At 32.1% G+C, this 18955-nt stretch overlaps 1 protein-coding gene across 1 annotated transcript; it reads right to left on the minus strand.

The window, feature by feature from the left end:
* Positions 1-694: 694 nt before the first annotated feature.
* Positions 695-18675, minus strand: LOC117921819 (receptor-like protein 15). Its single transcript, XM_034839777.1, has 9 exons — positions 18378-18675; positions 17088-17243; positions 16899-16976; positions 14036-14194; positions 13854-13925; positions 11238-11396; positions 10743-10889; positions 8518-10656; positions 695-786 (listed from the first exon to the last, which is right to left on the minus strand). Exons 1-9 carry the CDS (start codon positions 18673-18675, stop codon positions 695-697), a joined length of 3300 nt encoding a protein of 1099 aa, XP_034695668.1.
* Positions 18676-18955: the final 280 nt, after the last annotated feature.

Here is an 18955-nt window from a genome sequence, read left to right on the forward strand (position 1 = left end):
ACCACTTGGCTCCAACACTTAGAATTTTTTTTAAAAGTTTCCTGCAGTTAAGTTACACAGTTTTTTTCACTAAGAGCCCTTGAACGAAATGTGGATATATCCACCAAGATCGATACCACTTATGCATTTGTGAAAAATTCCATTCTTGCCCTCATCTAGTTCAACTTGTATGGTTTAATGAATTAGGGGCATTTTCGTAATTTTTTTATTTAAAAAAAAAACTCAAAATCCCTAAACATGCTTTTTTTTAAAAAAAAAATCCAATTTTTGCCCCCAGTTGATTATACTCATATGGTTTAATGGATGAAGGGTATGTTCATAATTTTGTAAATTAAAAAAAAAAAATTGAAATTTTGAAAAAGTCAAAATTCCCAAATAATTTTTTTTTGTCTCATTTATTCCAAAAGCCCTAAGGCATTCGTTCCATAGAAGAAAACTCTTCCTCTCTGCGCATTCTCCATCGTCAATTCATCATTCTGATGACTGCCATCGGAAACCTCTACCGTTGAATGTCCCTCAGGTTCACGTTTCAAGTCAAACCAATACCGCTAACAGTTTGAACTACCATGCTGTTCAGTTCATGCCACAGGCCTATGTGTCTTCCCTTGCAAACGACATCTTTTCCGACAAGTTCTTCAGCACATTTTGGTGTGAGTTTGGATTCAATCTTTCCAGCGTCAAAGTTGAATCTCCTTCAGCGTCCATCGCCAGCCTGTGTGTCACATCTTGGTGCGTCGATGCTGCTAGAAACTGCTTTTTGCACAGCCTGTGCATTGCCTAGAAAGGCTGAAAACACATTTGAGCCATTAGAAATCACGAAGGTCTGATCATGATTCACTGCACATCACTTCTAGCCTCTTTGGCGTCTATTTTTAGCCCTATTTTTCAGAGTTTTCTTCATCTTTTATAAGGATTTTGGTTTAAAATCCTATCGCATAGTTTCTGGAGTGTGTTCGGACTTTAGTTCATCCTTTAATTCTCTCTGGAAATCTGTTCCAATAAGATTTTCCTGGTCTGTGCTCCATATTTAAGGTTCCATTTTATATATAAAAAAAAATCCGACAAAAGTTCAAGTGTGCGTTGGTTTTTCCTGTTCTGCTTTCCTCAGTGTACGTGCCTTCAGGTTTGGCTTCTTTTGTTATTTTTTTTTTCAGTAGTATTAATAGTCTGATATTTCATTTCGGCCTTGGAGTGTTCTTGGTTTCTAGGAATGCTAATCCTAGGGTTTGGTTGTTCATTTTGAGTGATCTCCATACATTTTCATGCTTGGAATCTATTTTCATGGTGATAAAGCATTTTTTGAAAGTTTTTAATTGAAACCATGTGATGGGAGTCAGGGAAGATTCTTGTATCCTCTATTTTTTTGGGATGTTGATATGGATACTTGGTGATATGTGAATCCTTGGTTTTTGGGTATTTGACATTTTGTTGAAATGTGGATATTTGTTGATTTGGATGTGAGATATTGGGCTATTGAATTGTCATCCATTTTTTTTTTCATGGATATAAAGGAGGAGATTGTGGCCCTTTGTCTCTTTCTGGTACAAAAAGAGGGAGAGACATTGCAGTTATTATTTTGGTGATTGGATATTCACATGTTGATGATTATTTTGGATATTGGATATTTTGAGATACATGTTGATATGTGATCTTGTCTCATTTGGATTTTAATGTACATTAGACTTTTTGGATATACTTGTTGATATATTATGTATATTCAATTGCTGTACACAGGTGCTACTCATTGTTTTGTTTGTGAGCTTCAATTGCAGGTTTTGTAGTACATAGGTTGTGGTTTTGAGTGAGTGAGTGGCCTTAATTGTATGAGAGTTGGGCGTGGCTTACTTACTTGTACTTATTTGTGCTGTAAAGGGTTTTGTCCTAGAATTGCCAAAGGGAGAGATTGTGAGTGTTTAACTAGGTTGCCAATTCCTAACAAAATTCTTAAGTATCCCCTAACTTGACTTTCCAATTCCTATCCGGACTACTTGACTTTGAAGATTAAGACTTTGCTAAGAGGCCGAGGTATGTAGCCGAGTGTGTGGTGATTGAATGTGAATCAACCTTGTTTTTATCTTTAAATGTGTTAGAAATATGGGAGAAATGGTTTTTGGTGCAAGGTTTTATTTCCCTGTTTCTAGATCGATCTAGGTGCAAGGGTAAATCAATCCAACCAAATCAAATCTCAACCATTAGATTAAGGACTTCTTTTTACACTTTAAAAAGCAATCTTCTCTCATTTTTAGACAGAGACTGCAAAAAACGTGGAGAGAGTTGCAACCACTCCATGTGTTCTTCATTTTCTCACCTCTTTTCCTAATTTGGGGGTTTTTGATTGCTAAGAAAATCCATTTCTCTTAATGTTTTCCAAACTAGTTTTTAATGGATTTTCTTGAGCAATAAATGGGTTGATTCATTCCTTCATTCATATCTTAATCTCTCATTCTATTTGGGTTTGTGCAAAAACCCATTTTCTTCTTGTGTGGATTCAAGAAGAGGTCGAGATTGAGCTTGGTGTAGACTCCAAGTGTGCTCCAGAAGATGAAGGTGAGAAGCGGAAAGTGAAGGTACTAGTCAAGTGGTCCGGGAAGGATTGATTGACTTGAGCTAGGTAAAACCTTGTACTCCATTTTTATTCTTCATAGTGGAGTTTTTCAATTGGTGGTAGGCCCGTGGTTTTTTTATCTCTTCGGAGGTTTTCCATGTTAAAATCCGATGTTAATTGTCTCTTTCTCTCACTCTACACTTTGATTTATATCATTGATTACTCGGGAAAACATGTTGAATGGAAAAAAATATGAGGTGATATAAGTGTGATGATCCATGGAATATCCTTAATAATTTTTTTGCTAAGTTTCGTTAATGATATCATGACGTAAATTGATATGAGTTGAGGAGATATTTGTTCTTTTTATTTATTTTTGAGGATTGTTGAAGCATTTGCATGTGTATTGCATTTATAAATTGTTGGGAGAGTGTTGGTGCATACATTCTTGCTTGTGGATGTTATGCTTTGTTGAATAATTGTTGGAAGAGAAGTTTCTTGACATTGAGAAAGTCTAAGGTTAGGTAATCTTTGTTGGGAGAATTTTTAAATTGTTCTACAACACCTACTCACCCCCTCTCTAGGTGTAGTCCATTATTGAGATTCACCTTTTCATAGACTTTTGAAGTTGATTTTAACACATAAACTACTAAAAACTGACTAAACAATTAAGAGAAATATTTTTCCTTTGTTGTACCTACTGCACTGATTTGGTTTTGAACAAAGGGCTTGTTTGTTTTATTTTAAAAATGATTTGTGTGCATACTTGCCTTACCATTATTTTTCATGTAAAATAGAACTTTGACCATGTTGTATGATTTTTTGTAGGATTTTATCATACCTCTAGGTTGGTTAAAAAAATTAGTTTGTGCATGCCTTATAATTCTATCATGTTTTAATCCATTTGGAGAGTTTTGTAAACTGGGATTGAATAAGGCTTTAATAAATTATTCAGAATGTAGGAGAGGTTCCCTAATTTTTTATTTTTTATTTTTGTAATAAAATTCCCCTTCTAGATATTTTTTTAGGATTTATTTTATGAGGCTTCCTATTCTAACTGAATGTTGGTAATCTTGTGTAGTGTTTAATTTGTTGTTTAATCTAGAGATAGTTGGAATCTTATCACTTGATTTTGGATTTTATGTTGTGATATTGACATAATGAGGATGTTACCTAATTTTTATTATGATGAAATAATGCTTCTAGGTATTTATTTAGAATTTTTCTAATGAATCTGACTATTCTGATCCTTTGTTGCATACTTGGACTAAGTCACTAATTTTGTTCTCTATATTTCTCTTGTGTACTAAGCTAGCCTTAACAATGAGTTTTATGTGTCATATGTGATATTCAATGTTTCTTTAAACCTCAAACTAACTTGTGATGGTTCATGAGAACTTTTTATGTGACTGCATGCATCTTTGAATTTAGACATTCTTGTCATTCAATCTTATTGAGTTATTGTCATTTCATTTAAGTTGTACATATGTCATCTATATTAAGGATCAATATTATAGTTGTTATCATAATTATTTTAACCCTCTCTAGCTTTATACAAGCGTATTGTAAGCTATAAATTCTATCAAGGTACATCCCTTGCACTTTTTATCTCTTTAACTCTATTAACATGCAAGCTTTGTGTGTGAACACCCTCATGTATGATATCACTTTGTTATGCTTTGATTATTGCGTGATTTCTTGAATGGGATGAAATGTATGCTATACGTTATATTATCTAAACTAACATTAGTGTTTTCATGAAAACGTTTTGGGTTGCAGTTAAGGTACACCTATATTTTTTTCCTATGAGCTTGATTTCCTTAGTATGTTTAGTTTGGTGTGAATAACACCTTGTTAGGCTTTGAACATAATCACCTTTACTACTTTGGTGTCTATGATTTATTGATTAATTGTCATATTAATTTCAATCTAATTAATAGAGACTTGGTTTTAGGGCTTAGAGGGGTGCTACTTTTATGGTACCTTCCCAATTGGTAACCTAACCCCTAGACTAGACTCGGATTTTCAAGAACATGCTTTTCCAAAAATAAGGAGTCACTCTTAGGGTTTTTGTTTCTTATTTTATTTTTTCTTTAAAAAATAAAAACAAAAATAAGTGGCAACTCTAATTTTATATAAATCGGTTTTTTTCATTAAGAAAATGAATCTTGCCATTGAGTGGGGATGCACGTAAAAAATGAGGATCTATAATCCTGAGCATCCCTTCCTTTGAAAATCACTTCCAACTAGAATCCCTATGGAGACGATAACTAGTAATCCTAGGTTACTACAATTAAAGACCATGCACTTTGGGGACTTGACACCATCTTTTATTGCAAAATTTATTTATACCCTAGGATCATAAGCGTTTAGTCAAGGCAAAAGATATTGCCACATCTTTTTCCTAACTTTCTTCTAAGAAAACACTTAGCTGGTAGCCACTTTAATTATGTCTTTGGCTTTTTAGTCTCGATTTCAGATTTTTCCTTTTCCTTCACCTCCTCAAAAGTATCAAACTTAGGCTAGTAAGATGGTCCTTACAAAGCAACCAAGTTTGTAGTTACTTTAGACTTAACATTTTCTCCCTCATCCTTTAGAATTTCAATTCTAGTTTTAGCCATGTTGTCCACACACTCTACTTCTTCATTAGATAGTTCACCTTACTCACTTAGATTTTTCAAAAATTGAAAATGATTAGCTCTAATGTCATATTCTTAAAGGAGAATTGCATATGGTCATTCCTCTCATTATTCATGCATTAGAAGTTGCTAGGAAAGGCCTACCAAGGATGATAGGGATAATATTAGCTTCATCCTTTCATTCTTTATCCAATAGTATAATATCCACATAGATTAGACATCTTCAACCACTCCCTTGGGCACTTCGATAGATTTATCAACTAAACACAAGGTAGTTGAAGTAGGGTTTAACTCACATAGTCCTAATATTTGATAAAATGAAAAGGGAATCAAATTTACACTTATCCTAAGTTAAGTCTTCCTAGTGCTATCATTTCTTATAGAAACTAAAATAATTGGGCTGCTAGGATCTTTATACTTAATGGGGGGTTTTATTTTATTATTGCACTCACTTGTTGAGCCTTAAATCCTTCTTGTGTACATTCTTCCTTCTCTTAATTGTAAAAACTTAATCTTTATTACTTAATAACTAAAGTTGTCAAATGTGAGGAATTGTTTTCTGATGTCAAATGTGTGTTTAGTAAAACTTAATGTTTATTACTTAATAACTTAAATTGTCTTTAAGTTAAATAGTTCTTAAGTTGTTAACAAAACCTATTACTTATCTTTTAATTTGAGTATTAAGGTTGTTCGATAAAATTAACTTAAAATGTATTCTAATAATCAAATTGATACATTTGTCCTCATTAATTTTAACTAAAATTTATCTTTAATTATTTTCACTCATTTTTATTTTCATTCATTTTAAATTATTTATAAAAAAATCCATATTTAAAATATTGTAGACATAAATATGAAAGAATCTCAATGATGGACTACACCTAGGTTGGGTGAATATACATTTTTAACAATTTGAAAAGAATCTGTAATAATGATTTTCTCTCCTTAAAATTTTCTTTAGTTTGATTGCAGCTTGCACAAGGCAATCACATTTTTTGGCTCGTCACGACATGTTGTTGATATTGATTGAGTTTGAGGAACTTCACTAATTGAACTGATATTATGTTACTCACTACTAGACTATAGGTAGGCATGGAGCTTGTAGACTCATGATGTTGAATGATCCCTAAACCATGTGTGAGTTTCTTTTGTTTTGATTTGCTCCCTCATTGTAATAATGGATAAGAGAGACGTGGGATTCACAGGAGGAGGTAGGGATTACTATAGTTTAAGAGTGAACTCCATGCAAATATGAAGCATGTTTTTATATATTTTTTTTCCTTCAATTATTGATGAACAAACAAGCCAACTCACATGCAAGAATTGATGCATGTCTCCAACGAGTAAACTAATACAATTCACATGCAAATGTAACAACACTCTCCAATCAAAATTGTCATCAACTTTCAACTAATTTAAACACAAATAAATAAATAAGTAGACAAACCTTTACTTTGAACAAAAAACAAGTTGGAAGAAATTAAACAATTTCAAGGATTGTGCAATCAAATTTTAGCTCAAATTATCTACTAATCTGCTCATCGAAACAAGGCAATTTCTTTAGCCAAGATAATCATTAAAAAAAATTTAACTAATGAAGAGATAGAGAAAGCAAGGAAATTACACCATGATTTGATATGGAAAATCTCTGAAGAGATAAAAAAAAAAAAAAAAAAACATAGGCTTACAAGTGACCAAGAGCATCCACAATGAATAAAAACCATCTAAGTACAAGGTTTTACTTAGCTCAAGTATACCAATCCTTCTCAGATTACTTGACTAGCACCTTCCAACTTCAGTTGCACACCTTCTTTTGAAGCACACTTGGAGTCCACACCAAGCTCAATCAAGACCTATTCTTGAATCTAGATAAGAAGAAAACGAGTTTTCAACTAAATTCAAACCAATGAGAAAACCAAAGATGAATGAAAGAAATAAGTAAGGCCCATTTCATAGAAAAATTAATCAGAAAACTAATTTGGAAATCAAAGTGAGAAGGATTTTCTTGGCAACCAAACACACCGACTATGGATTGAAGAAAGAGCTCAAAGGGAGTGAGAGGGTTGGTTGCCAGTGTTCTCCATAGCCCTAGAATGAAAATTTTAGGTTTAAATAGGAAGGAAACCCCTTAATGCAATGGTTTAAAATTGATCAATCCAACAAAAATTTGGATAGATCTTGAAACAAGAACAAAAATACTTAGCAAAAATGCTACTGCCCAAGCCTTCCTAATCTTCTCAAAAAATTTCCAAGAAAAATAGTAACTTGATCCAGTTTCATCAATCTACAACCTCAACTATATACCCTACCCTCTAAATACTTTTCAACATCTTAATCTTCATCAGGAAAGTAGTTTGAGGAAGGATTTGGAAGACTCAAGTTAGGAGATATTAGGGAATTTTTGTCTGGAATAGCCAACCTATCTAAAATACTCACACATAAGTTAACCAAAAAACTATTTATTATAAAAAATAAGTTACGAATATAAAATCATAATTCTAAAATATACTCTCACTAGTATGGATAAATAAGGAAAAGTGATTTGAGATTGAGAATAAGTTGACTATTTTGAATTACCTAAAATTAAAAATAAGTCATAATATATTAAGTTATTTTATCAAATATGCTTAATCTACTTAAGGACTTAAATTAAGTTATTAAATTATATAAAGTCATTAAGTTGGTTTACTAAACACCCCCTAAGTAAAAGAGTGTTTACTTTGGCTTGCTTGAAAACATCAATGGTTACACCATTCAGCTCTTTCTTTTTGGTTGCAAGGATAATAGAAATAGTGGGGGAAATTGAGCTAGCTACCATGTACATGAGTTGTATTCCCCTTTCCTTCCTCATTTTCAATAATATATAAAGCACAGACACAATGAAGTACATTTGATATAGATTTCAAAAATGTATGAAAACATGCAAACTTTTGGGAAAAATATATATATATAGAAGAATTTGACATGAAATCCCAAAAAAAAAAAAAAAAAAAGAATAATAATAAATAAATGATAAAATAAAATAAAATCACATCAATCTACTAAAATGCTCTAATTCCAATGTAGAATGAACTACACATATTATAGATTAAATACTGAATTTTTTTGGCTATATAAAAAATTTGAATGCCAAGCATGAGACATGAAAGATATACATATATAATAAAAGGTGCAATGAGGGATACAATATATATTTGAGAGAAAACGCGATGTCTCAAGTATGAATCCACTACCGATTGTTCATGGGTAATAGAAACAAGTATGACTACTTATGTAAATAAGCTAATATCTTGTTGAAGGCATCAAAGGGAAAATAGTAGCATAAATATATACAGTCCTCGATAAAATTAAACCACCTCCAACGCCAATGGGGGTTAACATAAAGAGCAGTAGCAAATGCCAGCAAGATCGTAATATATGCTGCAGCAAAACTTGCAGAGAAGACGACCCGATCAATATCATACCATTTTACTTCTTTCATATCTGAAAGTGCCACAGGTGAATATGGTAACTCAGGATTAATGCTGCATTTTTTCTTCAACAGTGGCCCACAAAGAAAAGGATTGCCATCATAGCTAGTCTGATCGAATGTTCCAAATTGTTGTTTCAGATCTGGGACTCTACCAGAGAAGTTATTGTGAACTACAGTGAACACTGCTAAAAAATTTAGTTGGGTCAATTCTGAAGGAATTTCTCCACTCAATCTATTGTAAGAAAGATCTAAGCTCTCTATTTGAGAGAGGTTTGAAAACCCTTTCGGGATGGTGCCCTGCAACTCATTGTGAGACAAGTTTAGTGCATGAAGCGAATTTAGGTTTCCCAGTTCATGAGGGATTTCACCGGTTAAGTTGTTGCATGACAAATCCAATCCAGACATGAAGTTAAGAATGTCACCTTTATAGGAGCCAGACCTGTATTTTGTTACAAACTCAACTTCATCTTGTTCATCATATATATCACCATTGATGTAGAAATATCTCTCTAGGTAACCTGCATATATATGAATTCCATTCCCGAAACCAAACTGAGTTGATGGCGCAAACACATTGTCACTGGTGGTTGTCTCCCCAAATTGGAAATGCCCCAAACACCTAGGGATTGACCCAGAAAAAGAGTTGTTCGATAGATCCATCAAACTTATTTTGGTCAATTGGCATAGGTGATTTGGAATCAGGCCACTTAAATGGTTTCCTCCAAGCAGAAGAATTCTTAGGTTGGAAAGTGCCACAATTGACTTGGGAATGCTTCCATTCAAGCTGTTATCTCTAATGTCCAAGGTCAATAGAGATAAGGAGTTGAGAAAATCTTCCGGTATTGCTCCTGTAAACCTGTTTCCTTGCAAATGTAAATGCTCTAAAAACTGTGGGTTCTCACAAGAAGGAAGAGAACCTGAAAGAGCATTATGAGATATGTCAAAAAACTTGAGTGCAACTACTTCACATGGTAACTGACCTTTAAAGCTGTTGTTCCCCATGGCCAGCGTCCTCAAAGTCATGTTACCTATCCAGTTCGGTATCTCACCAGACATGTAGTTGTTGCGGATGTCCAGCAAACTTAAAGGGCTTCTGGTGATTACATCTGATAGAGTCCCTGAAAACTCATTACTGTCCAAATGCAAAAACTCTAATCCTGTCAAGTTAAAGTATTCTGAAAATATTTGGCCACGAAATCCATTATTCGACAATTTCAAAACCTTCAGATTATGACAACCACCAACAAATTGCTTTGGTACTTCTCCTGAGAAATCATTACCAGACACATCCAATTCCTTTAAGTTACTCATTTGAACTATCAATGACAGGATATTACCTTCAAAGCCATTCTTAGATAGATTTAGATGGCTTAACTGAGGAATCATCTGCGCTATATTTTCTTGAAGCTGCCCATTGAACAGATTATCTGAGATATCCATCCAATCCAAATAGATATTGGGGCAACATGTCAGGTGAATTTGACCCATGAAAGAGTTATGCCTTAGGTTTAGAAACTTTAAGTCTCTATTGTTCTCAAGCAACCAATTGGGGAAGCTTCCAGACAAGTTATTGAGAGAGAGATCGACTGCTGTCAGACTGTATTGGTACTGAAGGAACTTAGGAATACCACCAGTTAGCTTATTAAGGTTACAGTTTGATATTATCAGAACCTTCAATTGAAACATAGGAACCCAAGTTGAATGTTCAGTTTCAATCTCAAATTTGTTGTTGTCATTTGTAAATTCAACCACCTCTAGCTTAGAGTGATTAGCAAATGAGCTGAATGAGAATGAACCTTCAAAATGATTATGACTCAGATCGATGTATACAAGGGATGAGAGGCCGGCGATTAAAGAAGAAGAGATGCTTCCTGTGAGTAGGTTTTGAGAGAGATCCAATAATCTCAGAGATGTCAAATTGTTCAAACATGGTGGAAGTATTCCTTCAAAGGAGTTTAGACTGAGATCTAACTCCTCAAGCTTCTTCAGTTCACATAAGCCTACAAAAAAAGTATAGCACATGTAATCATCTCCTTGAATTTAGTCTATCCTTTCAGATAAAATCGACATACACAATAACATCTACCTTGAATGGATAAGGAGCTGTTGAGCCGATTATTAGATAACGATAAAACCTTGAGAGAAGATAAGGCCCGTATAGATGAAGGAACACTCCCAGTCAAACAATTCAGCCTCAAATTTAAGATCTCCAAATTGCTGAAAGCTTCCAAATCTAGCTTCCGAAAGAAAACACAGCAGTTTAATGCTTTTATCCTTTCTTTCAAGGTCATGGTTGCATCTCCGCAATGATGAGGGGAAGGATAAAACAATGGAAAAGGAAAGAAGGATGCAAATTAGAGGGAAAAAAAAAAAAAACAAGTGAGTAGTATAGCCTTTCCTACATTGTTTCCTAGCTTTGTTCTCATTTTACTTATTGAATGGATGTTTCAAGTTAAAAAGTATAACCTTATGCAATTATCCAAACAAAGCCTAAATGATTCAAATGAATTTATATGACCCCAAACCATCTTGCATTATACTATGAATGTTTACCAATCCATTGTTTTCTATTTTCACATACCTTGGTCGGAAAGTGGTTGTTCCATGTAGTTGTCGGCCAGGGATAGAGATTTGAGGGCTGGCAGGGTAGCCAAAAACTCTAAGATATGCGTGTCGGTTAAATTGTTGGAGCTTAGATCTAGATGCTCCAGCTTGTTCAACTTCACCAGTCCTTTACCACCTGAAGTATATTTGAAGCCATAATGCATGAAAATAGCATAAGAACAATGCCTCCTGCTTTTTTTGTTGGTGTTAATGTACATATATTTGAAGCATACTCACAAAGTGCCACATAACATAGGCAAATCACTCTGTTATTTATCTTATATTACAACTTCAATAAGCTATCTGAAAGTTAGCCAAAATAGTTTAATGGGCTTAGGCTGAGGCCTGAGCGCAGGAGCTTTGCTTAGAGGCTTCTAGGTCTGGATTAAGATGGATGTGGTCATCAAAAGAATATTTAAGTGTCAAGATATCCACATTGAAATTGTTTTTCATTGTGTGTCAAAACTTCTCTAGTACTTAAGATGCTCAAAACCAAGTTTATGTCTTTGACAAGCCTTGCTAACATATTTGAGTTAACTTTTTGTTATTTACTATATTAATTTATTTTCTCAGATAGGTAGACCATGCTTAATTGGTTGGATATAGTATGAAATTAAAAAAAAAAATGTGTGATATTATATTTTATTTCGTATTTAGTTAATTTATGATCTCTCATATTAAATTGAGAATGGAAAAAATAATTGATGTAATAATTTAACTTTTTCATATAATGATACTAAATTGAAATATGGAATACAAATATCATAAAAATCTTAAATTTATTTTTATTATTCATTTTCTTCATATTTTTTTTCAGTTTTTCTCAATTACTCATTTTGTAAAATAGAAAAAAAATGGTTAGAAAATAAAATTTCTAGTACAAAAATTTTGAAAAAGTATGGTTTTAATACAACCTAAATTAATACTATCATACAAGAATATTGATATAAACAAAATGTTTTTATAGATTTAAACAACATAATATAATATTTTAAATATTTTTAATTATAAATATTATTAACAAAGAAATAAAAGTTACTAAATCATAAATTGTAAAATGATTTCCAAATAATACGAGACATAAAGATAGGTTTCATAATTTTTTTTTTAGTAGTAAATATCGAAATACAATATATTTTTCATCTTATTTATCACTCTTCCTACAAACTAAACATGTACATCATCTATTATATATATATATATATATATATATATATATCCTAAAATATGTATATCTCATGTTATTCTATCCTATCTAATCAATTAAACCTAATCTAAGGTTATCAGTATTTAGTTGACAATAGAATATAAGAATACAAATTATCTTGTTTCTTATCTCATATTTAATTGACAATAGAATAAGATAAAGGGGAATAATATATTTATCATTTTTCTCATTTCCATTATAATGAGATTTAATAATTTTACAGGGAAAGATGGAATGTATATATGTCAAGAATTATAAATTTTTTTCTCCCATATTTATCCTATCAAGCCAAACTAAACATAACCGTAGGATTAGTCTTGTTGATGGGGGACTACATGGAGAATTCCCTTGGAAGACTACTGAATTAAAAACAAGAGCAAAAATTCAACATAAAGGCTTCAATTAGTAATTTTAATATTTCATTTTATAGATGGAATATGTTTTTTATTTCATTGGAAATGACTTTAATATTTGTCTTAGTGAACTTTAATATTTTTCTTAGTTTATATTTAATTAAAAGAAATGAGTAATATTCCTAGGAAATGATTAGAATCCCAATTGTATTAGAAAAAATGAATTCGACAAGCCCATGTAAATCTACTTAATCCTTTAAATATATTAATAAAATTTATTAAGAATTTAGTAACTGCCTAATTTCTTAAAGTGTGATTGTTTTCCCTAAATAATTTTATTGATCATGAGATAATCCTTGACATATATAATGTATTTTTTCTTTCCTTTTTCATCTTTTCTCTTTTTTGATATGTATCTCATCATTACATTACAAAAGAAAAAACATTAAGTAATGAAAATCTAAAGGTAGTCCATCACATACATGTGAACCAATATCAATGATACTTATCCCCTTTTGGCACTAGTAGGCTTAGAATTCGTTTGACAGTGATTCTAGGAATCGTTTCTAAGCTTTCTAACACTTGAAAAATTTTATCTTTCAAGTATTAGAAAGATTAGAAACGTTTTTTTAAATCACCGTCAAATGCACTTTTAATCAGATAATTTGAGACTTCATGGCCATTGTGCTCATAGAATAGATCATTTTCCCATAGATCTTCCTATTATATATTATATATGTTCAAGGAAAGCATTCCTAGCAAGTATTTTAATGATTTTTTATTTAGTCAATATTCAGAGATGACTAACAACGGGGAAAAAGTCTGAAAACCTAAAAGTTAATCGTAATCATTATTTGGATGAACTTAAGGTTTAGTATTTTATGTTGAATGTCCAAGCAGCATATATCCAGACATGTCTTCAGAGGGGAAAAGAAAACAAAAAGTGATCAGTTGCAGTATTAGGGGATTGAGAAAATTAATCCAAGTAAATTTCCATACCCTATGTAAGAAAAAATTCGATTGGTACACCTACCTTCAATTTTCAAGGTACTAAGTTTATCCCAACTCAAATCTAGCGTCACCAAGTTTTTCAAAGCGGATAATTCTGCAAAATAATTAACAAAGAAAAAAGAGAAAAGAAAGGAATCCAATGACCAATTTTTTAGGATTTAAAAAAATAAGGTAAAAAAGAAAAGAAAAGAAAAGAAGACATACCTTGAGCTGGGAAAGATCCTTCAAAATTGATATTATTATCTAGAATAAGATTTTTAAGAGATGTCAATGTGCTCAGTTGTTGTATGATTGTCTGGTTGAAACTGTTATAGCCAAGGTTCAAGGTTTCTAGCTTTCCCAATGTCGACAAACTTTCATAACCTGAAAGAAACAAATAGTTAAGCCCTTGCCACCCACAATCATATGACCTAAAGGCCCGGTAGGCAAATATAATTAATGTATTCAGGATTCCGATTGTTATCTAAATTATTTTCAAAAAGTTGTCAAAGTTATTTGAGCAATAAACTAAATTTTGGACCCCCATAATATAATAAACATGAGGATTTTTTAAGTTTACTTGATCTACAGATGTAAATCGTTTAAAGTCTTTATCTTCCTCAAGTGCCTAATATGGGCAACATCTGGATTTGTTTTGGGGATGGTGAAATAATTGGAAGTAACGGATCATGGAAGAGAGAAAAAGAGAAAAATTAATAGTTGTTTTTTTCTTACTTTTTTTATTTTTATTTATATATTTTTTAAAACACTATTCTAGGGCTCAAGGATGAATATGAAGGTTCTTTTCTTTAACCTTTTTAAAAAAATTGTCTCTTCCTATTTTTTATATTTTTAAGATGATGAACTTCCTAGGTACTATATATATTTTTATCGTTTTCAAAGTGAAGAAACTCATGAGGAGTTGTATTCATATTTTTATTGAAATGAAAGAAATCTTCTATGGATTTTGATCTCCTTTAGGAGGGTTTCTCCATTTAGGAGGGTTTCTCCACGTTATAATTGATATCATCTTACTTATATATATTATTATTATTATGGTTATACTTTCTCGCTAGGTTATAATTTTGGAAGAATTTTGAATCTATGCATGTGAAATATTCACCATTCTCATTTGTTAGCTATTCCCACTTGACCAAGTTGTTCTTCAATTATCATCTACCTCTCATAAGTGGTATTAGAGCTTGGTTATGGGAGTAATTGGTTTTGAAAAGGATGGAAAATTAGGTTGGATATATGGAAGTCCACAATGAAAGATTTTGTCATCATCAAAGATTTATTAGGTACTCTTAAGGGTAAAGAAGCTAAGCCAATGAATATTTTAACTTGAAGGGGAAGAAGATGAACAAAAAGGCAATAACATATATTAGGCAATGGATTGATAAACCCTCATGTAATCATGTAGCAAATAAAATAAATTCATATGATCTCATGAAATAGGAGTTAATATTTTTTTTTTAAAAAAAAAAAAAGTGCTATGATTAAAATATTTAGTTGAAGTTAATAAACATGAAGTTAAAGGAAAGAACTCCAATGATAAATCATTTGAATGCTTTTCAAAGTATGGTAAACTAGTTGATTGCTAAAATGGTGATAGATAGGGATTGTAGTTTCATGGGTTAAACGGGTTATCCGATTCGACCCGCCCCTATTAAGGCAAGTATGGAACTATACTAATCGGGGATGGGGCTCTCATTGAGTGCCACAAGCACTAGGTTGAAATGTGCGCTTTCTACTAGATGAGAGGCTAACCAATTTATTTTCAAATCTATGTTATGTCAATTTGTCTCCAAAGAGTCATCATCTCAAACAATAGGCAATACTAAAAAAAAAATAGGATATCTACCATCAATATGCAAGGCATAAAAATGTCATTTACTGCCTAAATATCCACGAGGAAAAAAAAGCAACAAATATATCAGACAAGACACTACTTTAACAGTTTCAAAAAAGCAGTCTTATGGTCTAGAGAGTGAAAAAAAAAAATGATTAGATAGATACTCTTCACATCAGCTTCTGGGATTAAGGAGCTCAATCTAACAAAATTTCAAATCTCAAATCTCAAATCTTTAGATGAGAACACATACTCATCCAAAAACAAAGTTTTTGATAGTAATGATCAAACAAAATAGGTATCACCATGCACCAATGGCATGTTTGAAGACCCTAAAACCTAATCAAGGATCATGAGGGTTAAGGCTTAAGAAAAATCGGTTTTGGAGTCCATGTAAGCTTTAAAATGCCTCCACTTCTTCCATTAAAGGTAGAATACTAACTTAAAATCTCACATCAGTGTTGAAGTTTAGTTCTGATATTTTTATAATAGTTCATTCCTTTCTTTGCAGATATTTTACATTTTGGACCTAATGCGTCCTCATGACTAACCTCGCCATGTGATTAATTTTGGGGCCAGGGGATATGTGCACCCTTGAGAGACTCTTAACTACATTCACCACTCTTGAAGCCCACATGTGAAAATGGGAGATTTGGAAGTTGAGTCTATGATCCAATCCAATGATGGGCTCACTGTTGGGCTTAAACTAGGAGGTAGTTGATGATATAAGAATTAAGATGCAAGTAGTTGAAGCTTTGGCCAATAAAGTAATTAGTTGGCATTCAAATATATGTGTCTGACCTTACCACCTCGATTATCATTATGATAATAGATGCTCCTCAATTAGAAGTACAATAATAGACATAACAACATCTATTATAATTATTTTAATAATCATAATCCACTTAGAAGTTCAATAATAATAATAATAATAATTGAGCTTTTAAGTGAATTATGACAATTATTATTATTATTGTCATAGAAGTTCAATAATCATCTTGTGAGATAAAAATTTCAAAAAAGAAATTTTTTTTCTGATTTTTCTCCATTAATTATAGGATCGTAAGGAAAAAAAAAGATATTTGTTGTTGCTCTTACAAAAATCACCAATTAATTGGACTCTATGTCCTAGGATTGGACCACGGTTTGTAACCCTCTCTGACATCCCATCTAATTGTAGATAAGATTCATTGATCCGCATGCAAGTGTAAGAAATGATAGAATTTAATGGAATACCTTGTGTTGATGATTGGAAGCCCTCCAAGACATTGTGGCGCAAATCCAATATTTCCAAGTCTCTCAAACTTGCTAATTCTACATTAAAAATGAACAAAATAAAAACAAATTAACCAAGAAACCTTCAAGTTATAAAAATACATTGTACATAACTTTGGAGATCAAAATAAAGTAGAGGACTAACATTACCTTTAATGGGAAAAGATCCATATAAACCTATTTTCCGCATAACCAAAATTTTAAGGGATGTTATCGTCTTCAACGATCCTATTATATTGTTGTTAAACTCATTACTACTGATGTTCAAGACCTCCAACATTCTTAAGCTTGACAATTTTTCAAAGCCTACAAAGAGGAGAAGTTAATTTTGATTAGAAGAAATATTGTGAAAGTTCAATCAGTTTTATAGAATAAAAAGAAATGAAATTTAAACTGAATAATAAATTAAAAAAATTAACTATTAATGTACAATAAATTTATATAATAAATTTTCGATTTTTTTTACATTGGCCTTTGCAAATATTTAAAAATATGATATTAGGAAGAAAAAGAGTCTTCCCACTTTGAGAAAATATCCTTCATTTCCAATTTTTTGAAACTTTAAATATTATTTGAGGTGGAGTTTATTTATTTATTTATTATTTAATTTTAAATAGAACTTAAAATCAAATAGTGTTTAATAATATTAAATATTAAGTTATTTATTTTTATAATATTTTATTATTATTATACACAACTTTTCAGAAGATCAAATTAGAGCTACCAGTCTTATTGAGAAGACCGAGGGTGTAATAAGTGCTAGTCTTGACTCTTTGCTGATCCTATCACTGCCTATTTAAAATACTACTAATATATATCTCATGCTAAAACTCACTTCATTCACTCAGCTACCAGTCTCAGGAATAATCCCTCTTATTCCATCCTATAAGTCCTGCCATACTATTTGCTTTTGAAGAGCTCGCATGAAATCCTCCACCACCTCTCACTCCCAATTGTGAAACTGTCTAAAGAAACAGGGACGCCAGTGACCCTCTGCCCCATCCTACTCCTGCATATCTGATACCCATGACTCCTTTATCTGGCAATGGCAAACAAAGCAGGGAAAGAGTCTTTCAACGAAGCGTCCCCTCACCAGTCATCCAACCAAAATTTAACTCTCCCATTCCTTACAATGAATCAAACTTTGCTCTTAAAAGCCTCCCATCTTTCCTTAATAGCCTTCCAAAAATTGACCTCATACCCTTCCTTTAGCACCCCAAAACACCAACCTCCTAAAGAAAATTAATTAATATGTTTGTTTTTTTTAATTAAAAATAGAAAATAAAAACTATTTCATAAAATGAAAATAGAAATAAAAATCAGACATCTTTTTGCCAGACAAAAGGCAACGTGATTCTATCTCTAAATCTACTTTAGAGATCTTAATCTTGCTCTTTTTTATCAGACAATCTAAAATTCAAGTGAAGACAGATGACATACCTTCATACTCAATGCATCCATCAAATGAATTTGCTGATAAATCCAAATTACGAAGTTCTTCAAAAGGAAGAAATAAAGAGGCATTTAGTAACCAATATTTGTCATTGGCGTGATATTCTAACCATTTGGGCGCTGACGAATCCTTTAAACTTGAAATTTGCCTTGTATTGTTTAGAAAAAGGCCTGTAACTTGACCTGTAATAGGATCACAACCAACTCGCTCCCATTCACAACAATTGCTAGATTCATCATCAACCCATGAAGGAAGAAGAAGATCTGGATCTTCGTTATTCAACATTAGAAATGCCTTGAATTCAAGCAAGCCTCTTCTCTCTCTCTCAATACAACCTCCTAATGCATGAATAGGATGTTTGTGCACCAAGAGCAATAACCAAACCCAAGCCAAGCACTTACACAACAACCTCACCATTTTGAGGATTTAGACATATCACACCCAAGAGCTAGGCTGAGGATAATAATATATCATGTTACGGATGCAAGTGGCGGTGAGAAAATTTTGTTAGGTTCACACGTGAAATTAATGCGTTGGTTGGGTCATCTTTTCCATAGTCCTTTAT

Source organism: Vitis riparia, chromosome 9, assembly GCF_004353265.1.
Source record: "Vitis riparia cultivar Riparia Gloire de Montpellier isolate 1030 chromosome 9, EGFV_Vit.rip_1.0, whole genome shotgun sequence".
NCBI classification, from domain to species: domain Eukaryota; kingdom Viridiplantae; phylum Streptophyta; class Magnoliopsida; order Vitales; family Vitaceae; genus Vitis; species Vitis riparia.

Coding starts and splice junctions, on each gene's coding strand:
- LOC117921819 (XM_034839777.1), bottom strand. CDS start 18,675: ATGTTGAATAACGAAGATCCAGATCTTCTTCTTCCTTCATGGGTTGAT. Junction 13,926..14,035: donor AGGATCTTTCCCAGCTCAAG/GTATGTCTTCTT, acceptor ATTATTTTGCAG/AATTATCCGCTTTGAAAAAC. Junction 10,657..10,742: donor CAGCTCCTTATCCATTCAAG/GTAGATGTTATT, acceptor CTTTTTTTGTAG/GCTTATGTGAACTGAAGAAG.